The 18,381-nt window shown below is 35.0% G+C and overlaps 1 protein-coding gene across 1 annotated transcript in view; it reads left to right on the forward strand.

Moving 5' to 3' along the window:
- FYB1 (FYN binding protein 1) overlaps window positions 1-16,983 on the forward strand; it is a 133,585-nt gene extending 116,602 nt beyond the window's left edge. The window contains exons 14-19 of the mRNA XM_060009561.1: window positions 616-682; window positions 3,407-3,497; window positions 4,674-4,836; window positions 12,540-12,573; window positions 15,210-15,241; window positions 16,029-16,983. Coding sequence (XP_059865544.1) covers window positions 616-682; window positions 3,407-3,497; window positions 4,674-4,836; window positions 12,540-12,573; window positions 15,210-15,241; window positions 16,029-16,051 — 410 coding nt within the window. The 3' untranslated portion in view covers window positions 16,052-16,983. The remainder of the gene's footprint in view (window positions 1-615; window positions 683-3,406; window positions 3,498-4,673; window positions 4,837-12,539; window positions 12,574-15,209; window positions 15,242-16,028) is intronic.
- The last annotated feature ends 1,398 nt before the right edge of the window (window positions 16,984-18,381 follow it).

Genomic DNA, 18,381 nt, shown 5'->3' on the forward strand with positions numbered 1-18,381 from the left:
AACTTTTCCACCAATACTGATTCTCAAGACCTGCTGGTATCAGAAGTGTCTTTTATTTTACAATAGTGCCACACATGATATTCCTACAAGGTAAAAGTTAATAAAGACAGATCAATGAGTAAAAAAGAGGGATAGATAGATAGATGAGAGATAGATAGGCACAAAGACAAAGACATATAAATAAAGTGATATATATTATCCTAGCACCCCAAATCCCATCAAAATCTTTACTTCAATCTCTACCTGCAGCCAATGGCCAGTAATATTGATTTGCTTGTCAGCAATCTACTAATCTTACAATTCATCACACTTGTGGCTATTCAAATACTCTCAGTCACTGCTTTAGGGTTTTTTCCCTGATAACAATAGTTATTATCATTGCCACTATTTTGTTGTTGTTGTTGTTTTTCTTTTTGAGGGATATTTAACACAAGCATCAAGGAAGAGAGGAACCTCTCTCTCCCTTTTAAGGAATAGGCAGTGCTTCCAGGAGAAATGTACAGAGACCTTATTTTGTTGTCCTTGAAACAATCTTTATATTAAAATCCCATTGAATGCTCATATCAAAATGTACATTAACAGTGTTTCAACATTTGCTATTCTGTCTTTTGTTAGACATGGGAGATGACGTTTATGACGATGTGGATGCCTCTGATTTCCCTGCTCCACCACCAGAGATGAGGTAATTTAAATGTTCTCATTACAGTGAAGTTATGAAAATCAGACGGTTTAAGAAAATTCAGCTGGAATAAAACCCCAGTGAGGGCGTGTGTACTGTGTGCCATCCTGTTGGCTCTGTCGTCCTCTCCCTGATCCCAACTCTGACCTCTCTGCCAGGTTTGTGAATGGATGGATAGCCCAGGTTCTCCTCCTCCTTCTCTCTCTCGCTTCCCCTCACCCCTTCCCAGTGGTCCTTCTTCCTGACCCCTGATTATCTTCTGACCTATGACTCACCAATGTCTTCATTCATTTATTCACTCATTCACTGGGAAAATATTTGAGAGCCTGATCGCAACTGCTCTCACTGATTCATTCGCTCCCTTTTTTACTTTTTTCTCAAAACGTTTTTTATCTTGAACACACTGCTTAGTTTATGTCTCAATCCTAACCCACCTGCTTCAAGCCTCCTCCATCCTCCACAAGAAGATCGTTTCCTTTTATGAAAAAAAAAAAGAGAGCAGATTGGTGTTTTGAAAGGACTTTTACGAGTTATGTCACTTTTTCACAAAATCATCTGATTCTCAAAGGTTCCATTCAAACAAAAACAGTCAACAGTGAATAGTGACATTCTTTAACTTACCTAAGGCTTCAATTTAATTTTAGACAAAAGTTGTAAGAAAACCTAAAATCAATTAATAGAAGAGGAGTACCTTTACAAAATTCTTTTGTAATAGAAAATAACATGTTAGGATGCTTTTTTATACCCCAATAAATATGTGAGATGATCTGATACATGCTATGTATGGAAGCAAAAACACCTCTCTAGCTTTTTCAAGAAAAAAGAAAGATGAATAAAAAGATCTTGAAGTTGATCAGTTAAAGGATAGAAGTAACATCAATGGAATACAGTAAGTGGTGTCTTCTGAGCTGTACTGGTAAAAAATGCATGAGTGAACTCTAAGTTTATGTTTTTGTCTTTTTTTTTTTTTTTTTTTTTTTTTGCGGTACACGGGCCTCTCACTGTTGTGGCCTCTCCCGTTGTGGAGCACAGGCTCCGGACGCGCAGGCTCAGCGGCCATGGCTCACGAGCCCAGCCACTCCGCGGCACGTGGGATCCTCCCGGACCGGGGCACGAACTCGTGTCCCCTGCATCAGCAGGCGGACTCCCAACCACTGCACCACCAGGGAAGCCCCTCTTTTTTCGTTTTTTTTACCAACATTGTTAAACTAATTTTACACAACAAGAGCAAGATCAAAGAAACTGAGGGGAAAATATCCTGTTATTTATATAAGAAGATCAAGTTCTACAGGCAAAACACACCAGAAATATGAAAGGAGAATCATTCTCCTTTTTCAGTTCTCCATGAAAGGAAAATCTAATCTTCAGAAATATGTTAAGTTTTAATATTCCTCACCATTGGGACGTCGCTTCTATTCCTGACAGTTTTAAGCACATTTTTGTCTTTAATATTACTGTAGAAATGCCACCACATTCCATTAAATAGCTCTCTAGGAACCCAGAGTCACCCACTGGCCCTTTTCTTTAAGCAAAATAAGCCCCAGCTGATTAAACTTTGTGCGGTATGTACTAATTTCTTTCCCGTTGCTTATTTTCAGAGTTTAAGGCAATCGTGTGTCTCTAACACAGCATTCTATTTTTTTAAATAAATTTCAATAAATTACCTTTAACGAGAGCTTGTGGGGCATTTTTAACATTCATGTATATTCTGATTGCTCCAGAGCGCTAATCCGGGCCAGCGATTCCACTACTACCCAGGTACCATCAGAGAGAAGGTATGAGGGACAATGCAGAACCTAGGGCAGGACAGTGTGCTAATTCATTTCCCAGTGAATGAACTAAATTCTAAGATTCAAAATTTTTAAATAAATCAGTTACAAACAAAACTTTACCTTAGGTAATCAAAATTAATGTCAGTGTTTAAAATTTTTCATTATTCACAAATATTCTGATTTTTTAAATTCCCTCCTACAGAGAGTCACAGCCTTTCCCTAACATCCATACTTAACCCAGGAATTGTTCACAACCTTGGTTGCAAATTAATATCACCTGGGAACTTTTAAAATACATACGTCAGTACCTGGACCTCACTCAATTTAATTAATTAGAATTTTTAATTAATTTAATTTCTGGGAATTAGACAAGGGCAGTGGTATTTTTTAAAAACTTCCCAGGTGATCCTATATGTGGCCAGGCTGGAGAATCACTACCTCAGAGCTGTTCACCTGTCTTATAATAATTGGCTTTAGTTGGTATCATGAGATGTGACCCTGGCTTTGTTTTAAGTAGATTATATATAGATAAATTTTTTAAGCCATAAAAATCAGTCTTTCACAAAGTGTTCTTTTTTAAAAAGCCTTTTCTATGACATTAGCCAAACCACTTAATTATCTAGGAAGGGTTGAAAAATATAAGGGGTTCAAGAATAGGTTGAATCATATGAAACTGCTGGTATGTAACGATGTTTAAACTATACTTCAGTCATTTTATACCATTCAACATAATACATTATCTCTCACTTCCATTTTAACTCAGTCTGTATTCTTTTGAAAATCTATTCTGCATTATGAAATGTCATCATTTATTACAATGAATGTACTAGATTTCTAACAATGATAATTGAAAATGAAATTTAACAAAAATGTAATGTTATGAATTGTCTGTTATACACTATTCTTCTTATATTTTGAAACTAAATGCTATTTTATGTGTGTTGTGCCATCCTAGTCAAGGAGCCAAGGCCAAGGCAGAAGAAAAAGACCCTAAGAAACTAAAAAAGCAAGAAAAAGAAGAAAAAGACTTCAGGAAAAAATTTAAAGTATGTTTACATTTAAATATCATACAAAGTTCAAAGTGCTAATGAAAAAATTGATGATTTTTAAAAGTGTAATTATCAATATCACAGTTCTCCATCACAACTCCTTTATTTTCTACAAAATTTATTTTAGATTTAAATTTATTCCTATAAGAAATTAAGTAAACTCTCATACGCAATATATGTACTGTGATAATCATCTAAATTTAGCTGTCCTTTGAAACTTAATCAGAAGGTAAGCTAAAAATAGAATAGATAAAAAAGATGTGAGATAGATAGATACATGTGAAATATTATTCAGCCACGAAAAACAAGGAACTCCTGCCATTTGTGACAACATGGTTGCACCTTGAGAGCATTATACTAAGCAAAATAAGTCAGAATGACAGAGACAAATACTGTGTGATATCACTTGTATGTGGAATCTAAAATAACCAAACCCACAGAAATCAAGAGTAAAATCATGGTTACCAGAGAAGGGGAGCATGGGGAGATGTCTGTCAAAGGGTACAAATACTCAGTAGTTAGATGAGTAAGTTTTAGGGATCTAATTACAGCACGGTGCTTATAGTTAGCAATACGGTATTATATACATGGAAGTCCCTAATAGAGCAAATCTTAAATGTTCTCACTATAAAAAAAGAAATGGTAATATTGCGAGGTGATCAAGCCAATAGAATTTACGTTCTGGTTGTTAATCATTTTGCAATATATGAGTGCGACAAATCAACACATGCATTACATCTTAAATTTTAAAAAACTTTTTATTTTAAAAATAATTATTAGGGGCTTCCCTGGTGGCTCAGTGGTTGAGAGTCCGCCTGCCAATGCAGGGGACACGGGTTTGTGCCCCGGTTCGGGAAGATCCTACATGCCGCGGAGCGGCTGGGCCCGTGAGCCATGGCCGCTGAGCCTGCGCGTCCGGAGCCTGTGCTCCGCAACGGGAGAGGCCACGACAGTGAGAGGCCTGCGTACCGCCAAAAAAAATAAAATAATAATAGTAATTATTATTAGGTTGGTGAGGTTATGAGTGATTTTTCTCCAAAGAAGTTTTTGTTATTTTTTGAAAACAAGGAACTAGTTATTTAACAAAGATTTTCTTAATAAATCTGTCCTAAATGAATTACTTTAATACTACACATCAATCAATAAGGTAAATGTTTTTCCTTATTTTTCCAGTTTGATGGTGAAATTAGAGTCCTCTATTACACCAAAGTTGCACCCTACTTAACTTCTAAAAAGTGGGGGAACAGAGATCTACAGGTGAAGCCTGGAGAATCCCTGGAAGTTATACAAAACACAGATGATACAAAAGTTCTCTGCAGGAATGAAGAAGGAAAATGTAAGTCACTATTTATTCTTTATCGCTAGGACGCCCCAGAATTTAACGACTAAACAAGTTTTAGTGATCACTCCTATTTGTATTAACTGGTTTTGCTCCATGCTTTGTGAGTTGTGGAAAACATTAAGAAACTGGAGACCTCGCTGTGCTGGAATCAATGTATTTTATTTTAATTTTTTTTTTTTTTCATTTCCCACCTGCTATATTTGGCACTGAGTTGCCAAAGTTATGCCAAATTCGTGCTTCTGAAAATGTGGTCCCCAGACCACCAGCATCAGAAAACTCCTGTGTGTATTACAATTCTAACACCCTGGACCCACCCTTGACTTGCTGAGTCATGTACTCCGTGGGTCAGACAGAGTCTGTGATCATAACGGCTTCCCTAGTTTGCTCCTACGTACACTAAAGTGAGAACCACTCTGCTAAAGTAGTGAGTGGTTCTTGCTCTGGTCTGGTTTGAAATTATATCACATATGTCACACCTAGAATCTCCAGTTTTCCTACCTTGCAAATTCACTTGTTTTCACTTCCTGTTCGGCCACATTTAATATGACATTCTATTCCAAATAAACACAAGAGTGTCCTGTCCTCTCTGACTTTCTCAGCTACTAAAGCTGTTAGATGGAAATGTTTTTGTCCAGTTTTAAAAGGAAGCTTATTTCATTTAACGTCCAGAGAAGAGTAAGTCAAAATTATGTTGTCCTATATTTAAAATTGAATGGCCAACATGGCTGTCCCATATCAGCTCGGTAAGTCTGCACGGAAAACACAAACTTTGAGTTCAATTTTAATGACAGGAAGGTGACTCAGGTACAGGAACCGAAGTAGATGTTTTAAGAATAAAATACAGTGACTCAAGGGTGGGGAAAATGGATCTAAAGCTTTTATGGAAGGGGTGTGGTTGGCTTTAAAAGGAAAAAATGGAATGTGGGTGCAAAGGATAACAGGCAGGGGTATGTAGTGTTACGACTTGAAGGTTACTGGAGATAATTCAAAGATGGAGCTCCAGAAGACAAAGAAAACCCCCATTCAGACCAGGATTTGTGAAGATGTACCCCAAGGAATAGTCTTAAATGCAGAATAACTACATGCTTTAAAAGGTCATCAAAATATTTTAAAATGTTCAAATTTTTAAAATTATTAAATAAGTTATGATAAATATATAAACTGAGTATTTTCCAGGGTGATTATGATAGCATGAGGAAATTCTCATGATACAACAGTAAGAGGAACAAGAAGCCTGCTTAAAGTAGGATAGGATTTATTTACAGCCATGTTAAAAAATATGTAAATAAAAGAAACCAAACTAAAATCCTAATAGTGGCTGATTAGGGTGATGGGCCTAAATGATACGTCTCCTTCCCTCTACTTTCCAAATTATTTCACATTTTTCACAACAGAGAATTGTTCTAGTACTTGTCATGTGGACCTTTCTCCAGAGGAAAAGCTTCAGACTTATCTTGACCTGCTGTCCTGAGATTTCTGTCCCCGCAACAAATCCCATCTAGAGCAATGCTCCTCGACTCCAAAGTACATACACTTCACGTGGGGATCTTGTTAAAAATGCAGATTCTAACTTAGTAGGTCTGAGGTAAGGTGTTTTCCCAAGCTCGCAGGTAATTGATGCTGCTGGTCCGCAGAACATACTCTGAGTAACAGCATATAAATGACCTCAACAACAAACATGTATAGATACAGATGAGCAGATGTAGATTCAGCATCAAAAACAGAAATTCAGAGGAGACTCCTACCTAGGAACCAGTAGACCCTAAGAATGAGGAAAAGCAACAGCCATTCTGGGATAATTTGTAGTCTGCTATCATTTTCTACTTCGACATCAATAATTCTAAATACTGCTATGAATACTGGAGGACTCCTATCCTCTTAGAATTTATCATCTGTTAAAAATGAGAGGTGAAAACATTACATGACATTCTGGTAGATAAAATCAAGGGTTCCTTGTAACTTTTATCTTCTTTTTTTTTTTTTTTGTCTGCGGCAGGACCAATGCACCTTACAATTCTCAAGCTCACTGATAACTAATTCAATTCTTAGGTGGTTTTAGGGTCCACCTCGAACAGAATGAAAACCAGATGATTATATCAGTAGCACTTGCATACTAGTTGTTTTTTATTTATAGACTTTCTTTGGCCTGGACTTTGTCTTAGTTTGGCTTTCCCATTTAGGAGGAGATTCTGGGATACTCCCATGAGCACGTGGAGAAGTAGACTGGGAAGAGAAGGCAGCTAATAAAATCTTGTTAATAAACTGGGAAGAGAAGGCAGCTAATAAAATCTTGTTATCAAAAAAAGGTACACTTGGGTAGTAGGAGCTTAATCAGTTGGGAAATCGGAGTGGCAGTGTTATCCCATCCGGTGGGAAACAAACTGGGGTACTTATACATCAACTCTGTGTCCATCAGGAATTGAAGCCTACTCCTGGGCAGGTGGGAAGGCCACCAAGAGCATCTGCGATTTCATTATTCCACAATTCAATGATCATATCTGCTTAATTTCCCTTTTATTTTTCCAAATCTCTTGCTTTTCTTAATTTTTCTAAAACTGCTGGTTAGTCTTTCCTTGAACTGGATGTTTAATTTTCTTAATTTTAAATCTAATTTAAATTTCTTAATTTTCTTAATTTCTGATCTATTCCTCAAATACCTCCATAGGATTTGGGACAATTGTTGTATGGATTTAACCCTTCCTCACCTGGATTATTGCAATAGCCTTTCAAATGATATGTCTCCCTTACCCTTCTCTCAGCCAATCCACTCACCATACTGTTACCCAAATATTATTTTTAAAAACATGAAGTCTTTAGGGTTAGTATATAAAACCCTTTGTGATCTAGCCTCACCTGCATCAACTATTTCCCATCTGCAACTAACACTCCAGAAATGTAAACTACTCATTTGTCATTCCCTGAATAAATTATGCTATTTCATCCTTCTATGCTATTTTATTCTACTTGGAATGCCCATAAATTATCTATTAAAAACAACCCAGTTGTCATCTAAAATTGGAAGCACACTCACTCACTCCTCTGCAGCCACCCTAACACAATTAATCTCTCCCTTGCTGCACCATGCCACTACTGTTATTGCTGTCACTGTCCTTACTGTTTTTCCAATCTATTACTCTTATGAGACGGAGCTTGAGAGTAGCTTCAGTGAAATGTTCTCAACATTGTATTGCCAACACATTCTACACTGCCTGGCACCTTGTTTGGGGCTTGCTGAATTGAGTATAACAATTTGGAGATTGCAGTTGGATAACCAGATGAAAATCTGACTTACTGACATTCACAGGAAGAAGTCCGTTGAATAGTTTAACTTGTTAGAAGACAGAACTTCTCTGTCTTAGCCATAGTGATGTGGTTCACTTGTTGTGTATCATTTGGGAGACTCTGAACCTTTCAGTTCCTTTTTTCTACACCTAATTAGCAGTAACGACATTTGCAGTCCAACATCATGATGACCCTAACATTTTCCTTACTTTCTATTCTTCTTTAATCCATCCAAAAAAGAAAAAAGAAAACCATAGTTTACTTAAACCTAATTTGTAATGATAGATATGAGAGGCTAAATCATTAACAGTAATCCCTTCCCACTGTGGAGTAGAGTACAAGCCACTTTTACAGGCATTATCACATTTGATCAAGTCTCACCCACTGACTTGTAGAAAAGCACATTGTAGAGGCATTGAGATCTTAAATATATATTTCTGGCACATTCCCAAATGTTTAGAATTTCTCGCTAATATTTGTGCATGTTCCTCAACTCAAAGTCTCATAAGCTGTGAGTTTTCCCACCTCTTGTCACTGGAGAAAATTTTTCTACAAAAAAGTGTGGAATGAGACATGAGCTGAGTTATTTGTGATCAAAATGTTGTCCATTTCCTTTGGGCACCAAAGGAAGGGGAATTTTAAAGGTGCTTTGGGTGTCCCCAAATCCAATTGATGATTTCTTTGCTTAGGTAATTTTGGTTTCGATTTTAAAACAACACATGTTCACTGAAGAAAATTTTTGTATTCAGAAATTTAATGTCACCTGATTTGAAGCCCTAAAAATAAGTAGAGAGAGAAAAAGAGAGAGGGAAAGAGAACATTTTTATAGAACTAGGTTAATAATTTATATTTAGCATTATACACTGCATTTTGTTTTTAATTTCTTTTACATTATGAGCATTTTCTCTTGAAGTCGGACGTTGTTCCACTTGCCTTAGTAAATCTATGCAGTATGACTTTATTGTTTTTAAACTGCATGAGGCCAAATTGAGTAAGTTTAACTTTATTTCTGGACTTGCTCACAACAAACGAAATAATAAGGAAATAATAAAATTTGTCATTTTTATTGAGTAAAAAATTTGAAAATATTAGAACAAAGATATTTTTTCCAAAGATGCTTTTGTATATCCTTGGTAATTTTATATTCACAACACCCTCCTGAAAGGTGAGTCATTAGTCCTGCGACACATCTGCACTGTAGCAAGTAAATGTTTTGGGAAGAAATTAACTGGCACAAATGGTGGGTGGGTGTTACTTTCTTAACCAACTCTACCCACCACATATTTCAAAACATTTGTTTCGAGTCACTGTGTTCTGCTCTATGAATGTGAGATTTCCTAATGATACTTTCATATTATCTGTGAGCATCCCTGGTGTGCCAGTGCCCACGATATTATAGAGCTAACTAAACACAGCAGCCACTCTGCATGTTACAGAAGTATGATGAGGTTTTCTGTTTATTTCATTTGTTTGTATTTTTCATTACATTCCCTATGATGAATGTTCATGGAACATGTGAGCAGAGAACATTTTTCTACTGCAAAAAAAAAAAAATTGTGTCTAGGAACTATCATGGAGAAGTGGTTTAAAACTTCATGGTAAGACACTTGTTTTGACACTGCCATGAATCATGCTTGTAATAGAATGAAGTTTCAGCGGAGATTTTTAAAGGTACTAGACAGCAAAACCTATGCTGTATTAAAAGTCGTTAACCCTACAAAAGTGCTATATAATAGTGATTTCATAGTCTATGAGCCCCAAATGATCACATCATTTCAGGGAACTAAAGTAGAGCAGCACAGTACCATCCCACACCCCAACCCCTTGATAAGTTTGTTCTTAAATAATATTCACAATCATTGATGTTTATGTAGCTCACACAACAACAAAAACAACAAAACGGCAACAACGTTAGAGCCTTCAACAAAAGAAAAAGCTGCTCCTTAGAGCTCTTGAAGAGTCAAGATATAGGAGGAAATGTAATAGGGATTTGAGAAGCTAGGAAAATATATTTTTTTATAATAAACTTTGTGAGGTTAGGTAATTAAGTTCTATATCATGAGTTATTAACTTTGGTCATTGAAAGGACTGTTTTATGCCTAATTACAGATAGTGTTTTATCCAGGTCTATACAGTTTTAGCATAACTGAGTTTTAAAAAGTAGATGACCTACAAGCACAAGAAAATAAAATCCTTTTATTTCCAGAAATGGTGATTATATTCTCTTTGTTTTGGATTTTGTTTCTCTTGACCTTCTAAATATATTTTACAAACAACAACAGAAATATACTTGAGGCCAGAATAATTCCAATCTCTGGCAATATTTTCTTACTTCTTATACATTTCTCTAATTGTCTACATGTTAATTTTAGTTCAGACACTTTACAAAGCCCAGACAACTCACAATGAGATTGATTTCATCGTTAAAGGCTTCAGTCGTTATTTTAAAATTATTAATTTAAACATGAATATCAATGGGAACACTTACTTGTATTGTTTTATTTTCCAATTTGTTTTAAGAGAAAATTCAAAATGAAAACATAACCACCAATTTTAACTAACGAAAAAAAAAAACTTTGTGACTCTTACTGTCTGTAGAAATGGTTCATACTTTATGTTAGCCCTAAACAGATGTACAAGTAAAGACAGACTTTGATTATTGGAAGCCTGACACAAAATCCACAATTTGTTCAAAAAGTCTGTTATTTGCACAGAGTTTCTCTTTTGAGAGACACACATAGAGTTGAATTTGTTAGAGATGAGTTTATCCCCCTTTAAAAATTACGCTAAATGACGATGTCTACCTTAACTTTTTTTTAAAGTTTGTTAACGTGAAATGACTGAAAGAACTGTGGAATCAAAGTCTACCCAAGGATCATAGATATTAATTTTAGATGACCTTTATATTAATTTTTCCACTTCTTTAATTGAAATAAAAAGGAAGGTATAACATTGTCTAATTTTTCATACTCTGAGAAAAATATTACTTATTGTACTTTTATCATTTCATTACTGCCATGCTGCAGGAATTCAGAGATAACTTTGATTCTTTATTTTCCAAATATGATTCTTATGAACAATTTTCATCAATAAGTAGTTAATTTCTTGACAAAAAATGTTGGTGGAATTGATTTTACCCTGGAATATTTCAAGGGAAAGTTCATTCTCTTAATTTTTAATCCACAATTTCAGTTGTATGATTCTAACTTTTAAAAAATTTTGCATGTTAAATCAATGGCAATACATAAGTTTATTAACGTTTACGTAAGTTTATTAACGTTGGTATTAATTTTTCCTTGTGAGCTTCCTGCTTTATCATTTTTTACACATTTACTCTGATTTAGAACCAAAACTAGATCTGAGGTGGAGCAAAACCAATAGACTGACTCAGTGAAAGAAGTTATTTAGAAGCTGTATTGACAAGACTATAAATGGTACTAATCTCAAACATACAACAGTAGCTAGGTGCTAACACAAAACCAATAATTCCAAAGGCTAGTAACATTAATTAGATGTCAGCAGACATTTTCTTAAGAAAAACAGCCCATATTTTTTCTTAGGAGTATTTTGCACAAGAGGGGCAAAAATAAAGTGAAAAAAAATCTTTGCTTTCTTGTATAAAATGTTTATTTTCCATTTAACAGAAGAATCACTAGAATCCCTGATACGTGCTCTTCTAATCATTATTTATTCCATGAAAGATGAAAATGCAAACATTGACGCTCTGTCAAATGGCAAAAGCGATAGTGAAAGATCTTTCACACTCATTATTAGAGAGCTGTTTTGAAACCATTTAGAATGCACACTCCCCCAAGTAAACACTAGATTGCGGATCTGAAAGGGGAATGGAACACAGTTCTGACTGTTCAGTATAATAAAATTTGAAAAGTTAAGTCTTAGACCTGGTGATATTTAAAATCCCTACCTGTGACCTACTTTTTTCATAGGAGAAATTATGCTTCATAAATTCTTAAAACTGTGTCGAATGGGTAACACCTTAAAGAAATAGATTAAAATGTGAAAGAAGATTGTGCTACAACCTACAGTAGCTTAGAAAAGAAAATATTGGTTTTTAATTTAAGGGGGAAAGGAGGAAAGATTGTAAATGGAGGAAAAGAGTCATGTAGGAGAGAGAGAGAAAAAAAAGTTAGAGAGAAGAGGAAAAGTTATAAAGCAGAAACTAACACACCATTGTAAAGCAATTATACTCCAATAAAGATGTTAAAAAAAAAAAGGAAGGAGAGAAAATCGGACACAAATAAGAAAAATAAGTCATATTTGGAGATAGATATAATTATTCAATATATTATATCATATTCTTTTAATTATTAAATTCTATTTCAATTTCTTTGAAAATAGTAGGGATTTTTCAAGTTTGTACTGTTAATAAAATTTATTTTCTTTTTCTTTCTTAGATGGTTATGTCCTTCGGAGTTCCTTGGTAGACAAGTAAGCCCATTTTCTTCTACTACTATACTTCCGAAAATAATTATATGCTTTTCTTTAAGAAAGTTTCCTAATATCACTTACATAATATAATCTACTAAACTATCATAAATAAATTTTAAAACAATATGCTATACTAATGTCAATATGGTAGTACCCATAACGAAGTTAGTTTTGATAAAGTGTCACTCTTTTAAACATAAAGGAGGAGCCCTTCTCACTCATGATTATACAGTTCATAGTTTTATATATTCATTGGATACACACATTGAAAATATTGGAGACAGGTCAAAACCACTAACACTTTGCATTTCACTAGCTATTAATGCAGTTGATTGAATTGAATTAATCAGGTATCGATTAGTGTCTGCAGAGTAGGTACAAATATCACCTGTTAACGGTTTATGGCTTGGCGCCTAATTGAAGGCTTTTCTTTACTCACACTAGGCATAGTAGAGTATTAAGTTGCCTTTTTTGGAAGCATGCCAGAAAAAGATAGTGGTCAATGATTCTTCTATTTTTATGAATAGGACATTGTCACAGTCTGGTACTAGTGCTATTAGAGTCCACCCACAATGTTATAAGATCCTATTCCAAGTAAACCAGTGCAAGAAATGAACTCCATTATCAGGGTAGGTCATATACCAATACAGAGATTTACAGAATTCAGCATGATTAAGAAATCAAGGAAGATTCACAAACTGTATCCATAAATAACCTGACACCAATCAGAAAGAGGCAAAGCAATGTTAAGGGCTCTGTCAGCAAACCAGGAAAGAGTCAAAAGAAAAATAATCACAATACTTTTATTTTCCTCAGAGCATTAATCACAGTAGTAGGTGTGGGACTTTTCAATAGGTTTTACTCTATGAAAGATACAAATTTCAAGGAAAGAATGCGTGACAAATAACGGGACCACATTTTCATCAGTGATTACTACAGGACGATTAAGAGAGAATTCAGAAAGTGTACTCTCTAAGTAATTATTGCTTTACTACCTATTGAAGTGAATACTTAATACAAGTTTATTGAATGAATAATAGAAAAAAATCTGTCCTCTTTGCATTTGTATCAGATTTCCATTAGCCAAATCCTCCCTCCATCTCAGAGAAAGGATCCAAACAGAAGACCTAGGGAACTCACAGCATCTGCCATAGTTGGCAGCAATTTGAAAAGCCTGCTGCTGCTTCCATGATAAATGCACAGAGGTAGTATAGGAACCAAGAGTAGGTCTGGTCTAAATGACAAAGTCACCTTACATTTGTGTATCCTACGTTTCAAGGCTATATTAATATTTATAATTCTTTCTACTTTAATTACTTGCATATCATTCTCTCCTCCATTAGATTATAAGTTTCTTGAAATAAAAACTGTGTCTTACTTATATCTCCTGGTACATAGGAGGGACTCAGTGTGTGTGTAGAATAGAATATTTCACAAAGATTCAGGACCAGATGAAACCTAAAATGTGTAAAACTCACCAGAACGATTATTATGGCTGCCGCCTATAACCACAAATATTTTTTAAATTATATAACATAAGAATCACCATACAGTGACTTCCTTGGCAGTCCAGTGGTTAAGACTCCATGCTTCCAATGCAGGGAACATGGGTTCGATCCCTGGTCGGGAAACTAAGATCCCACATGCTGCGCGCCATGGCCCAAAACTTTAAAAAGTAAAAAATAGGACTTCCCTGGTGGCGCAGTGGTTAAGAATCCGCCTGCCAATGCAGGTGACATAGGTTCGAGCCCTGGTCCGGGAAGATCCCACATGCCGCGGAGCAACTAAGCCTGTGTGCCACACCTACTGAAGCCTGCGTGCCTAGAGCCCGTGCTCCGCAACAAGAGAAGCTACCGCAATGAGAAGCCCGCGCACCACAACGAAGAGTAGCCCCCGCTCGCCACAACTAGAGAAAGTCTGGCGTGCAGCAATGAAGGCCCAACGCAGCCAAAAATAAAATTAATTAATTATAAATAAATAAATAAAATATATAAATAAAAAATAAAAAAAGAATCGCCATACAAACCATATCCTGGCTGCTTATTTTGTAACCAATATTTATATATTTTAAATTAATATTTACAAATTATAATTAGAAACATTACAGAAATTATGCACCCATTTCCTATACCAAATATTTCTGTATTTGATTCAACATTTGAAGTTCAAGTGAAAGTAGTATAAATCTGATATTACTGAACATAAAGAATCCATCACAGTTTTGGATTAGGGCCCCCAGTGGAGTACTGTGCCATGATTTTTCAGTTTGTTCAGTTCAACAAACACTACTGACCAAGGACAGCTGTGTGCTAGGCTTATAGTTCTATCTAAAGATGAGTAAGGCAAGGTCTATGCTCTTGGGGCATGTTTTCATTGTTCTGTATGTCTATGATATGGAATAAATTTTGTGTGTGTGTGTGTGTGTGTGCGCTATAAGAATGAAACAGAGGATTCGATTAAGTCAATGAAAGGAGATACAGATGAATATGAAATTTCTTCCCACTTATAAATGTAACTTCTCACCCTTAAATGCCTTATGTCACATAAAATCACATTATTAAACTTATAACCTAAATATTGCTTTAATGTTAAGAAGATTCTTTCTTTAAAATAAAATTTATTTTCTACATTTACAGTGATGGAGAGATTTATGACGATATTGCTGATGGTAAGTCTCACGTGGCACCCAGCACAGAGAACAGTCATGGTGAATTTACTGTTCTTACAAATACTGAAAATAGCTTGCTGGATTAATTAGAGCCTTCCAATCTGATTAGAATTTGAATCACCTGAAAATGTTAAGAAAGGTAAATGCCATGGTATAATGAAATAAAATTATTTTTGAACATGACTGAAAATCAAGGAAAAATCTCTTATTTATTTTCTTTGAAAACAAAAGAATGAAATATTAGTGTATTTTTCATTATACCATGAATCTTAATAAGAATTGCTTTTATCCACAAAAATATTTGTGCCTCGACAATAAGTAGGTACTTATTTCATAACCTGTATTACTCACTAGTATTATCTAAGCATTGTACATTTCTAAATTATGATCTAAAAAATTAATCTCACCTGAAATGAAGCATAGTGTTAATTATGTTCCTTTTAGTCTCCTTTTAAATGTATGATTCTTACTGATACCTAGTATTTTCAACCTCATTCAGAATTACTATCAAAAAGTACATTTAATTAAGTACCAGGTAAAATAGTCTTGAGTCTCATTTTGATAGAGAATAGATTTGTCCAGAAACTTTGTTTGGAAAAGTACACTGAGCAATGAATGTTAAATAAATATATGGCCTTCGATTTAAATGCTTTTTCATAAAGTGAGACAATTCTCCTATTTTTATCCTAAACCAGGAGAGTATGAATCATTTACATTTACAGCGTTGGAACACTTAGAGGATATGTATTTTGTGTAACTAATTTAAATTTGTATTTTCTTCTTTTAGGTTCAATCTACGACAATGACTAGTTCTCAGCTTTGGTCATTCTGCTATGTTCATTTGATGACAATGTGAAGTCTGTGTTTTAATTGGCCTATGTTATCGGGTATCATAGAAAATGAATGCACAAAACTAGTTATTACCATTTGTTATAAAATTATGATTATTTTTATACATTTTGAGATTTTGGACTTAGAAAATGATTTCCCTGCTTAATCAACATCTTGGAAGACTGCATCAATGAGATGTAAGAAATATTAAATACCCAGTTCTGCCTCAGCTACAATTATATAAGCACTTCTTTTAGACCATCAATAGACAACTCTCCCTTCCGAAAAAAAAAAAAAAAATCTTTTGAGAAAAAATGGCTGTTGTCTAAAGAAATATAAAGAACAACAAAAATATAAGGAAGGAAATTTTTAAATTTTTCATAAGAAGAAAAACTCTTGTTTGTACTTCTAATGATCCTATCTTATATTCTCTATTCAAATTATCTATCTTTTAAAAGGCAGGGCTGTCTCCACTCTTACTGGTGGGTTAAATGTTTTCAAAAATTATAGTAGTAGCAGAACTTTTGTATAAAGTTTACCATATAATTCTGTTTAAAGTACTGTTGTAACTAGAGTAGATATGAATGAAGACCACCCCAAAATTATGAAGAATGGAAGAATGGAGTTCAAAATTAACTAGCCTTTTATGGCATCTCTTTACTATGAAGACTCTTTTAAAGGTTTCTGTTTTTGTTTCTCTATTACCTCTATGGAAAAAAAATTTTAAACCACTTTACTGGAAAGTTGGCCAGCAGAGGAAATACAAATTAATAAACCTTAGCGTTTGGGCTGGGGTATTTCCTATTGGTACATACTCAACCAAAAATAACCCAAAAACAAAATGTGAAGCATTTGGGTTCCAAATGCTAAGAACACTAAACACCACGATACAAAATGCAGAAACCTAACACCCAAGAAAATAGCATATTAGGAAATTTTTTCACAGCTTCCAAAATATGAATTGAGCAAATCCTAATGCTGGCTCTGCTATTAATGAGCCATGATGTGTTACTGGATAAATTATTTATCCTCCTCCTAGTTTTCTCATCTGCAAATTTCAGGATTAGACTAAGTCAATTTTTCCCAACGTTTTCACTATCAGTTACCTCAAATGTCTATAATCCTCCCTCTACCCTAGCCCTGTGTTTCAGAAGTTTTGCTGATTTTTTTTTTCTTTTAGTTTTGCTGATTTTTAAAACTCATTGATTAAATAATGATTAATGCATTATCCATGTTTTAATATTGCAGAGGCCCATTGGAGAGTCTGAAGAGTAGCCCCACTGAATTGAAATAATTTCAAGTAATTGTAAAGGAACTTAAAGGCTTCATGTGGGTAAAGTGGGATTTCTATTAGGTGCTTTGAAATTTAAAAATAGATCAACTACTATTGTTCAATGTGTATACTCTGGGGGTCTGAGGCCCCCAAATTAGAAGCCACTAATCTCAAAGACCCCCTCCAATTATGAAATATTTTGGTGTCTACTTTTTGATAGGGAGAGCCAGTATTTGCTCACATGATGAACTTATTTTAATACTAGATAAAATTACAGCATCCAGAAGTGGTTTTTGTTTGTTACATTTGGTAACAAATATACAACATACACTGACATTATGTTTCCAGTAATTTTATCTTCTGATTGAGAATGGTATAAACTCAATACAATGTCAGTTTTTGGGTTTTTTTTTTGTTTGTTTGTTTGTTTTTTTGCTGTACGCGGGCCTCTCACTGTTGTGGCCTCTCCCGTTGCGGAGCACAGGCTCCAGACGCACAGGCTCAGAGGCCATGGCTCACGGGCCCAGCCGCTCCGCGGCATGTGGGATCCTCCCGGACCAGGGCATGAACCCGTATCCCCTGCATCGGCAGGCGGACTCTCAACCACTGCGCCACCAGGGAAGCCCCAATGTCAGTTTTTAAAATTCTAAATTATATCAAGGGTATCTTTCAGAGTTATGCTTTATACACCAAGAAACAGACACATGTTTATGAAAGATTTATATGACAATCATCTTAATATAAAAGAAATATCTGAAGTATTAATTTTAATATACTAAATATTATTTCTATTATGGTTTTATGTGAGGAATTTTGTCATGTGAGAAGAGCGACAAATAAATAATACCTTCAGCAGATAACTTTGCCTCCTACTTATCAAGAAATCAAGGCCATCAGCCCTTCTGTCCTGTAACTTGATCCCAAATCTATGAGTCTTTGAGCCCATTTTTACCTCTTTTGATTTCCGCCTCAGCGGATGGGGTGGTACCTCCTGTTCAAGACCAAACCTTCCACCACTGGTGCCTTTGATACTTTG

The sequence above is a fragment of the Delphinus delphis genome, chromosome 3, assembly GCF_949987515.2.
Source record: "Delphinus delphis chromosome 3, mDelDel1.2, whole genome shotgun sequence".
Lineage (NCBI taxonomy): Eukaryota > Metazoa > Chordata > Mammalia > Artiodactyla > Delphinidae > Delphinus > Delphinus delphis.